General features: G+C 38.7%; 1 protein-coding gene across 1 annotated transcript in view; it reads right to left on the minus strand.

The window, feature by feature from the left end:
* PKHD1 (PKHD1 ciliary IPT domain containing fibrocystin/polyductin) overlaps window positions 1-10968 on the minus strand; it is a 593425-nt gene that overhangs the window by 211318 nt on the left and 371139 nt on the right. The window contains exon 53 of the mRNA XM_049894022.1: window positions 3419-3556. Within this exon, the coding sequence (XP_049749979.1) occupies window positions 3419-3556 (138 nt within the window). The remainder of the gene's footprint in view (window positions 1-3418; window positions 3557-10968) is intronic.

Below are 10968 nucleotides of genomic sequence, written 5' to 3' on the forward strand. Positions count from 1 at the left end.
CTATAGAATATTAAATAAATGGGCAAATGATATTAATATGAGAAGAAAGGATTGATGTTCAAAAGGATTTCCCCAGGGTCAAAAGAGGACTGAAATCATAAAATGAAGAGATAAATAAAAAGTATTGCACTTATATCCCCCTAAAACTCAAGGGAAAAATAAGCCTACACAAATGTATGATGTAGATAGGTATTTGACAGTACATATAAAAAAGACTAGGAATTAGAACTGACAACATAGTTGGAGGCCCAAAAACATGACATAGCTGGGGGGAAAAAAAAGTAGTTTAAACAGTTTAACCCGTGTTAATAGAAGACTCATATCTGTTGTGGTAGTGGGATGCTAACTGTGCTGGAGAGCTTCTATTTGTATCTCCATTTCCAGGTTCTACACTTCTCCATTCAGTGCTGCTCCCCAGAAGGCTCCTTACCTGTATGCACTATATCAATGAGCATTCTTTTACTCTAGCTTCCATTTGGGTTTGGCCAAATGGGGCCCAGGCAGGAGGCAAAAGGGAGGAAAGAGAGTGAGGTCAGGGTATTTATTACCATAGGTCCCTTCTTGGACCTATAGCTGGTTGAATTCCTCTAGAAAAGGTCATGGCTCAGCCTGGCAACCAATTCCACATATCCTTCTCCACCTCTACATTCCAGGTGTGACTCTCTTCTCTTCCTCCTTTAGGAAAGGGGTGGTAAGTATACCCTGCTATCACGAGTTCCATCCCACCTAGATTTTTGTAAATAGCCCCTTTATTAAAATATCCTGAAATTATCCAATTCAATATGTCTATTTCCCTGGATGATAAAACTAACATTTATTGAATACCGACTATATGCCAAAGCCTGTGCCAAACACTTGGTGTGTGGTATTGAATTTGATGTCTTCAACATCCCTCTAAAGTAGTTCCATTGTTTCCCCACATACTATGCAGATGAGGAAATGGAGGTGCCCAGAGGTTTACTTGATGAAGGTCAAACAACAAGTAGGTGGCCAAGCTGATGTGATCCCAAGCCATCTGACTTAGAGCCCATGCTGTTAACCCCTATCCTCATCTCATTCTGTTCTGAATAGTTCAGGTCCCACCTGGGAATAGTTCTTTCACTCTGTCTTCATACTTTCAGAGGTGTGGTTAAAGGCAACGCTGGGAAGAGTGAGAGGTCCTCGCATCTCTGAGAAATATGGAGGGGGTGCAAATTGGTAAAATCTTCCTGGATAGCAGTTTGGAAAAATGTATCAAGAACCATGAAAAAGGATCTTATCCTTAGGCCCAGTAATTTCACTTATAAAAGTCAATCTTAAGTAAATAATCAGAGGTATAAATAATGCTAGGTTGTTTACTGCAGAGTGCTACAGGAAAAAAAATTGAAAAAATAAACAATTCTATTGTTCAACAATAGAAAAATAGTTAAATAAATTATATATATGTATATATTCATATATATGTTATGGAGTATTAAAGCTATTAAAATTGTGGCCTTGAAGATATGAGTTAAAGAAATTCTCACAATGTTAATATAGGATCAAAAAAGGTTATCAAACTGTACACTCTACATTTTAAAGTGTCTGTGTTTATATATGCTTGTATGTGTAGTGCAAAAAAATATTTTAAGATAAAACATCAAAATATTAACTATGGTTATCTTTATGTTCTGGGAATATGCATGATCACTTAATTTCTTTTGTAGAATGTTCTATTTGTTTTTTGTATTCTCAAGTTTTGTATGGTAGGCTGAAAAAATAAAAATTATTTTAAAACATAAATAAAAAACTATAAAAAAAAAGCCATGGTTAAAATAATATTATTAGGTGCTGTTGAGTCGGTTCCAACTCATAGCAACCCTGTGTACAACAGAACGAAACACTACCCGGTCCTGTGCCATCCTCATGATCATTGTTATGTTGTTAAAATAATAGGAACCATATAACCTAGAAAAGAGGAGATTCAAGAAAATGTGAATGAAGAGCTATCGAAGGGAAGGGGGTTGCATACTTGCCCTGTATGACTCAAGTGGCAGAACGTGAACACACAATAATTAAAGGAAGACAAACTTTGGCTTAATACAGGGATAAGAATTCCAAGAGGATTTCAAAAAATGGCAACAAGTTGCCTTGAAAGGTGTTTTTTTTTTTTTTTTTTTTTTTTCTGTCACTCGAAGTATTCAAGAATAGGCTCGATGATTTTTCAGGAATCTTCTTACTGTGATGTAAGGTTTGGACAGGTAGTTATGCCTAGAATTTTCTCCCACAAGAGATCCTAAACTTGGGGTGCTTCTGAACAAATGACATGTGAATATTTCCTCACCATGAGAGATTTATTTCTTAGGGAAAGGTTTTAAGAAGGAATTCTGGGCATTCTCTTTTAGTCTTCTTGTTGGGTCAAAACAGAACGCCTTACTAAGTTCAAACCTAGCTCCTCTGGAATCAGGGTACATGTCTCGTCACCATTACATCATTATTGTCTAGAATAGTTCCATGTATGGGGCCTGCCTAAAACAATTTTTTTTTTTTTTTAATTTAAGTAAGCCAGTGTACCAGATCCAGTTAATGCACTACCCCAGATCTCACTTCCCAGCTGGGTGAGCATTATCTCCTAGCATCCACTGAATCTCTGGCCCCTCCGCTAGCTGCCCAGAGAAATAGGGAACATAACAAAAAAAGATAGGGGAGTTAATGGCTTTAGGGTAGGCTTGGACCAAGAAAGGCAGGAGATCAGAAGGATCTGCAGTGAATTGCTTGCCCTTCTCCTGCACCTTCCTCCCCATATTGTCCCAAGGTTTGTGGTTCTATAAGGCTTCTTCCAAGGCATCTCACATAACCAGTAACCACCACGTTTTCTTGAGAAGCTGTGGCCATCTTGCTTCCCTGCTTTTTCTCCCTCATTTCTCTTTCCCTCTCTTGCTTCTCTGGGATTGTTTGCCCCAATAAAGTTTTGGCACATAACCTTTGCTGCAGGGCCTGTTTCCCAAGGTAGCGCGTTCAGACAACAATTGAAATTTTATTGTAAGTTCTTTGACAAGAGGATATCAAGTTCAACACGAATTCAGTGATTTGTCCTGAGAGAGTGAGCCACATGTAAATTCCGATATAGAGAAAAAGAGGGCAAATCAAGGTGTAGCCTAGAGAAGACAGAGAGTCCTGAAATGAGCAGTAGTATGAAGATCCTAGGGTTCAAAACATGTTCTAATGACAACGGTCTGATGATATGGTATGACGATAGGTAGGCAAGAGAGAATGACCAGTAAGAGCCAACTCTGCCCAATCTAAAGCTTCCCTAGGGAAAGCTTTAGTAGTCAACTCACTCCTTGATTTAGCCGTCCCCAAGACCCATTAAGCAACCCAGAGCCCCTTCTCACAGACAGACCTTAATTCCCATTTAAGCTTATGCCCTTATGCCCCAGTTCTTATGCCCCTTACTCACCGACTTTCAGCTCCCCGCCTGCAATGACTATGCATGCCACACTCAGAACGTTGCTTCTGTCCACAGGGAATTCTAAAGTCCCCTTCACATAGAGGCCTTTGAGGAGTGGAAGATCTATATCCACAAGGACAGTTCTGTCTGCAGAAGAAAAAGAAATTGCTCAGATATATAACCTAAACAAGAACCACCTTCTGCTCCCAGTGATTTTACTCTGAGGTTTTCCGGGCAATTCAGGAGATGCCTTAGTTGCTACCTCTGCCAGGACAGGTATAGCAACCAGAAGAAGAGTCTGCTAAAGGCTAGGTCTTAATAAAAAGACAGAAGAAAAAAAAAAAAAAAAAAAGACATGATTAATACATTCTGCTATCGCTTAACACGTCAAATGTTATGGACAAAAGGTACTGCTTATGCCCCAAACGAATGTTCTAAACCTACTTCAGTGCAAACGCACAGGGAAGCTCTCTTGTCCTTGCCCCTGTCCCTTTACTTTGTCTCTAGTTTCAGAAGGGCAGTTTCACTAGATATGACCTTGGCCTTTGAAGTCTGACAATTTGGATGTGAATCCCAACTCTGCCACTTACTAGCTGTGTGGGACAACACAGTTTTCTGTGCCTCAGTTACCCCATCCACAAAATGGGCATAACAATAAAAATACTTTATTCATAGAGTTTTTTTTGGTGAGGGTTACATGAGTTAATACATCTAAAGTGCTTAAACAGTGCCAGTAAGATGTTCCCACTCCCCCACCTCCCACTGTATAAGGCAAAAGGCCTGGTAAATGCTCAATAAATATTGGTTATTATAATTATTTGCACTGTCGTCCATTAGCTTGGCATGCTTACAGAGCTCATCAAGCAACTTAAAACCACTATTCTTCATCTCCTCTTTCATAAAAGCAGTTTCCAAATAACATCAGAAGACATAATCATGGATTTTGACTGAAGGTAACAATAGAGTAACATATGAATAATAAGTTCTCATTTAAAACACAGTGAATATTTCATGTATGCCAAAGCATTAAAGGTTATTTTCTGAAGCTTAGTAGCAATTAAACAGGAATTAAAGATATCAAATGTTTCTACTTAAAAACAAAGTGCCATAATCCATAATCACTAGCACATGTGAAAACTTTGTTTTTCTCTTTACATGCAAAAATTTTTAAGGAATTCTTTTTTAAAACATAATTCCACTTCATACTCCAGGAAACAATGCAGGTTTTAAGGACCTGCTCAAGCAAATTCACTTTTCATAAACTGTCTTTTCTAGCCTATGCCTACTTCCCTAGCTACAAGACTGGCCATACCTTCCTGCGGAGGAGACTGCGTGGTTGTAAACCAAACTGTTTCCCACTTCCTCCTGGGTTCACAGTTAAACTACATTTCCCAGCCCCCATCACAGTTAGATGAAATCATGTGACTCAGTTGTAGCCAACAATGTGTAGGCAGAATTGAAGTATCTCCAGGTGTGGTCCATAAATTCTCCTGCGTGTTCTCTCTTGCTCCCCCTGTCTACCATGATGTAGATGTAGAACAGTCGTTCTCAAAGTGTGTCGTGATCCAGCATCATCTGCTTATCCATCAACGCATAATCCCTCCCATGACTCCCACTTTGGAAACAGTTCCAATGACACTTTGCACATATTTACATGAGAGCACTACAACGCACTGTTGTAATTATGTCTTTCTCCCCCACTGTTACTTCCTTTAGGGAACAGACCATTCATGTTCTTTTTTTAAATTCTCAGTGCTTACTGTAACCTCAAAGATAAAAATGTTAAATAAATGTTGCCTAGATCTGTTGAGTTTAGTCCCCCACATACCTTAAATTCAAGAGTTTATAAGTGACTGGTACAAAGTGAATGATTAGGTTAAATAGACATAAATAAATATATTTGCTCTAATCCCATCTCTGGCACTTTTAAAAACATTCAAGCAAGAGACTGAAATATCTAGAGAATGTTCTATGCTTAACAATATATTTTATGGGCTTTTAAGACGACTCCAAAAGCGGGATAAAAATTATTTAAAGCAAATACCTTTAAAAACAAGAGTTCTACACAAGTGGCCTTTATGTAGTCTAACTAAACTTACCAATGTCTGATTGTTGAGTCTGACTGTACAAAATAATTGTATTAATTCAATAAATGCTTTCTTTCATCCACAGAGTACTCACTTGAAAAAAAAAAATTAAAGTCTCATTTGAGCATACATCTCAGTTAAAATATGACAATTATACAAAACATTATAATTACCATTATGATCTTTACCACATACCCCTCTTAGAAGAAATTTTCCCTTTTAATTGCCCTACCTACTCCAAATATGCCAACAAATTTCTCATGAATCACAAATAGCCTAATTATTACAGATTCATGAGGTCAGGGACCAGAGCTGCCATCCTCACTTTTTTTTTTTTTTTTTTGCTCAGCCCTTAGAGCAATACCTAGCACATAGTAGGTGCTCAGCAAAGAATATCAAACACATACACATACACACACACGCACATGTAAAATCTAATAACTATCAGAGGGAAGTATAGGATGAAGACAAGAGCAGAAGCTTTGCTCTTATTTCTAGTAAACTTTGTCTCACACTTTTCATTTTTAGCTCTCTTGGATCCATCTATCTGTCTTTTTTTCTTTATTCTTTTTCTTCCCTGTGATATGCCAAATCTTGGTGGGTGATGGTAATTCAAAGATGAGTAAGGTATGTTTCCCACTATTAGATGCAGACATATATAAATGCACAGACATTGTGTGATATATTTGAAATAATGATATACTCCTTTATTATAGGTAAGTTGACCCCTTCTTCTTCCCCAGCTATATCAAGTTAGAAAGTCTAGCAATGTGCCTCTTCTAACTAAATTCTGCTAAAATAAAAATAAATATACGCCCTATAAATGTTTTTATAAAGGAATTCTCCTTGTATCACGATAATACTCAGTGGTCACAGCTATGATTCCTAGTAACACAAGTGAAAAAATTCACCCCACTGTGGCCTCCAGAGTAGACCAGCTGCAGGCTCAACCATACCAATCCTCAACCACATGACAGCTTGCAGAAATTTTTTTTTCCTTTCCAGGTGAGGAAAGTTGGGATCAAAATTTCGTATTCTCTAGAAGTAACATCCTTTCTATGAAATTACTCAAGACATTTCAGAGTAATCACTCAGAAGTAGTTACTTGTACAACCTATTTAATAAGCATAAATGACAGACCGCCTCTAAATTAGCTGTGGCTCAATGCTTGCCACCTTGCCCTGACTTGGTCACAGCTATTCCATCCTACTCTGTCGGTGACCAATCTATCCTACTTGAGAGAATGAGCACTGGCATATGGAAGGAACCATCTGGAATTTCTGTTGCTCGATAGGAGGCTGATGGGGGAGCTGATCTGGAAAGAGACTCCAAAAAGAATTAATGAGTTCCAGATGTAATTAAAGATTGCTATTCCCCCCAAAGGGGCTCAGGACTAGCCACAGGGTGGTGAATCTTGGTTCCGAATTACACCCCCTTACCACTTGTCCATCCATCAAGCACTAAACATCCACCATCTTTATGCTAGCATCTTTTATAAAGCAGTGTTTTTGTTTTTTTTCTGAAAGGGTGGTATTTTGACAATTAGAAGAATTAATATTCAGAAATAATATCTGGAAAGTTAAAGCTAAAGAAAAATCATGTGAATTTCCTCGTACACCAATACTACAACAACAAAAAAGCTTTAGTCTTCCATAAACACATGAGCGGCCCTCAAAACCATAGAGCCTGAGCCAAGCTGAAAGATAACTCTGGCAGAGGGCAAGGGGTTCTTTTATACCAAGAATAATTTGAATACCATAGTTACAAAGCATTCCATATAATTTCAACACCAAGTTTAAATTCACTTTTTTTTTCCCCAGCAAAGTCAGAGAATCAAGGTCACTATTGTGTAGCATTCCAAAGGTCTGACACTTGTCTAAATCCTATTGAAATGAGATCAAGGGTAAAGGGCACAGATCCTGGGAATAATGATGGGGTCACATGAACAGGCATAATTTAGGGCAGGCAAGCCCAAGGCTTGTATGGCATTCACTGTATCAGGCCCCATAACTTAGGTGGAGAAGACAGTTTCCACTACAACCCTGCTATTGTAGGGAACACAGCCTATAACAACTTTGGACATAGCTCAGACTTCTGAAAAAGAGTGATGGCATGCAAAGGCAGAGCAAGACATACCAGGACTATTTGTAGGCTCATTATTTTCTGGTACCCTCTATAATTAATGGGTTTGCTTCTACATTCAATCTTGTCCCCAATATTTTCCTAAAAACATGTGAACCAAAGGAAAAATAAATTTTAATACCATTTGAATGACTATTCAATGACTTAATTTTCCTTTATAAAAAGAGAAGAATATTTTTTAACTCAAACATGACTACTTTAAAAACTTTAAATAAATATTTTAAACAATGATTGGTGGTGTTTTCTTTCCTTTACAGTATTGTTTAACTTTCAGAGAATCTAATGATTTTATCTGAATATTCTAGCTACCATAATTTATGAGGATGGCTGATACAGCCAAGAAAAGTACTCCAAAAATAAATTAAAAGCCATCATACATAAATAGTTCACAGGGTAAAGGTTAACATGATTGAAAATGAGTGTCAAGCAGACTAATCTACTGAGATGCTGGTATGAGATTCTCAAGAGTTAATTCTCCTATAGAAAAGCTGAACAAAGACAGGCTAGAAGATAAGGATGCATTCCTTCTGTAACTAAACTCTTTCCAAAGAGCTGCTAACTTTATACCCTTCCGTTTTCATCAGATCCACACAGGTGGCTCCCTTATTCTCCTCTGCCTTTTTTTTTTTTTTTAATTGGGTCTTAAAAATAGGAAGAAGAGGTAGTTTTCAAGGTGCCCAAAGGCACATTATTCAACACTGAAAACCAGATTCATACACCTTAAAGAAAAAGCATCTGCCTGCCTGGGGCAGAGAAGGGGAGGAAGGGGAAGGAGCAGATAAGGAAAGGGGGAGGGACAGAAAGAGAGAGGATATAGATATGTGTGTATTTGTGTGTGTGTATGTGTGTGTGAAGGGAGAGGGATACAGAGAGAGAAACCGAGACAGAGAGGAGAGAAGGGAAGAAGGGAGGAGAGAGGAGGAAAACAACTCTGTTCCTTTTCACCTTATAGAGAAGAGGCCAATTTAAACTTTGGATAATAAATTCCCACTGCACTCCCTACATACAGACTCTCTGTTTCACACATAGAAACACATAATTCCCATAGTAGAATCAACATTTTAAATTATGATATTTTAATTGATCAATAAAATGTTTAACATACAGTGTTTATCTCCTGCTCTAGTCTATACCATCTGTTCTTCAAAATTATTGTGAATCTATTTAATAGGAAGGTTTTTAAGTAAAATTACCAACTGTATCAGATCCATCCACTCTGAAATGAAAATACCAGAAGGTGCTGCTGTTTTCATAAAAATAGAAATGACTCTCTGTCTTCTCTCATTTCAGGCTTCCTTTGTTTATTTTTAATCTAGATAAGGTCCTAAGCTGCTGTTCCTCCATAAGATCCCAAAGAATTCAGAGGGGCAGACTTGGTGTAGCCATTTGAACCAAGGTCTATAGTCCTTTGATTGCTCAATTGATTCAAGCCTAACAAAAAAAAAGGTCTGGGATTTCTAGTTGAAACGTACTGGGTAACTGGCTGCATCTAAACAAAAAACCTTGCAATCCATAGAACACCTATAAAAGAAGAGTATACATTTTGATAAATTTTAATCGTTATCAAATAGAGACCAGTTAAATATTTCAACATGGGTGAACCCTGGCATTACGCCAAGTGAAAGAAACCAGCCACAAAGAACCATTACATGATTCCATTTATATAAAATGTCCAGAATAGGCAAATCTATAGCAACAGTAGGTTAGTGGTTGTCTAGAGCTGGAGGATGGGGACAGAGAATTGGAGAGTTACAGCTAGAGGGTACAGGTGTCTTTCTGGGACAATAAAAATGTTCTAAAAATGATTGTGGTGATGGTTGCACAACTCTGTGAATATATTACAAGTCTTTGAATTGTACACTTTATATGGGTAGATTGTATGGTATGTGAATTATGACCCAATAATATGCTAAAAATTGAAATATCTTATGTACTAATATGGAACAATCTTCAAATTATATCTTTTCAAACAAAATGCAACACAGCATATAGTACGTTATCATTTGTAAAAGGAAGGGAATTAGAATATTGTCATGGATTGAACTGCGTCCTTCCCCCTGCCCCCCAAAACATGTGTCAATTTGGCTAGGCCATGACTCCCAGTATTGTGTGATTGTCTTCCATTTTGTGATCTGATGTAATAATCCCAACCTCTATGATATTAATGAGGCAGGATTACAGGCAGTTATGTTAATGAGTTAAGACACAATCTACAGGATTAGGTTGTATCTTGAGACAATCTCTTTTGAGATACAAAAGAAAGAAGCAAGCAGAGAGGAACTGGATCTCCTATCATCAAGAAAGAAAAGCTGGGAGTGGAGTGTGTCCTTTGGAACCAGGTTCCCTGTGCTTAGAAGCTCCTAGATCAGGGGAAGATTGATGACAAGAATCTTTCCCCAGAGCTCACAGAGAGAGAAAGCCTTCCCTTGGAGTTGGCACCCTGAATTCAGACTTCTGGTCTCCTAAACTTTGAAAGAATGAACTTCTGTTTGTTAAAGCCATCCACTTGTGGTATTTCTGTTATAGCAGTACTAGATAACTAGGACAAAATTTTGTATCAGGAGTGGGGTGCTGCTCTAACAGATACCTACAATGACGAAGTGGTTTTGGAAATGAGTAATGAGTTGAGGCTGGAAGAGTTTTAAGGTGCCTAACAATAAAAGCCTAGATTTCCTTGAAGAGACTGTCGGTAGAATTATGGATGTCAAAGGTAATTCTGGTGAGGGCTCAGAAGGAAGTGAGGAGAACTGTAACACCAGAGATGGTGCAGATGTTGAGAGGAAGCAGCAGAGAAATGGCACCAGCAGAACCAGGAAACCCGCATAAGACAGCACAAGATCTGACCCATGGAGCAAGAGAGCTAAGTGCCTTCAGGTAGGAGGCTCCCTGGTGGAGTATGATGCCTCTGGGCACTTGTCAGTGAAGCTTGCTTTACCAACACACTGAATGAGAGAGCTGAGCACCGTCAAGCTGAGGCTTACTGGCAGAGTGGCATACCTTTTGGCACTTATTGGTAGAACTAAAGAGCTTTGTAACACTTGCCCAAGCAAGGCAGAGGCTGGGCTGGCCCAAGAGACCTGAAAGGCAGAGAGGTTAAGGAACCAGGAGACAGAAGCTGAAGAGACAAAGAGCACAGGAAGCAGACCTGCCTCAGTCTCAAAGCATGGAGCCATGACCTCTGAGACCTCAAAGGAAGGAATCACGACCTGCTGAGTCTCAAAGGGTGGGGCCAAGGCCTCCTAGGTTAAAAACGGTCAGATCTTCACCAACTCAGTCCCAGAGTGTGGGGCTGCCATTCACGAGTGTGAGGGGGGTGGGGCCAGATCCACT

Source organism: Elephas maximus, chromosome 1, assembly GCF_024166365.1.
Source record: "Elephas maximus indicus isolate mEleMax1 chromosome 1, mEleMax1 primary haplotype, whole genome shotgun sequence".
NCBI lineage: Eukaryota > Metazoa > Chordata > Mammalia > Proboscidea > Elephantidae > Elephas > Elephas maximus.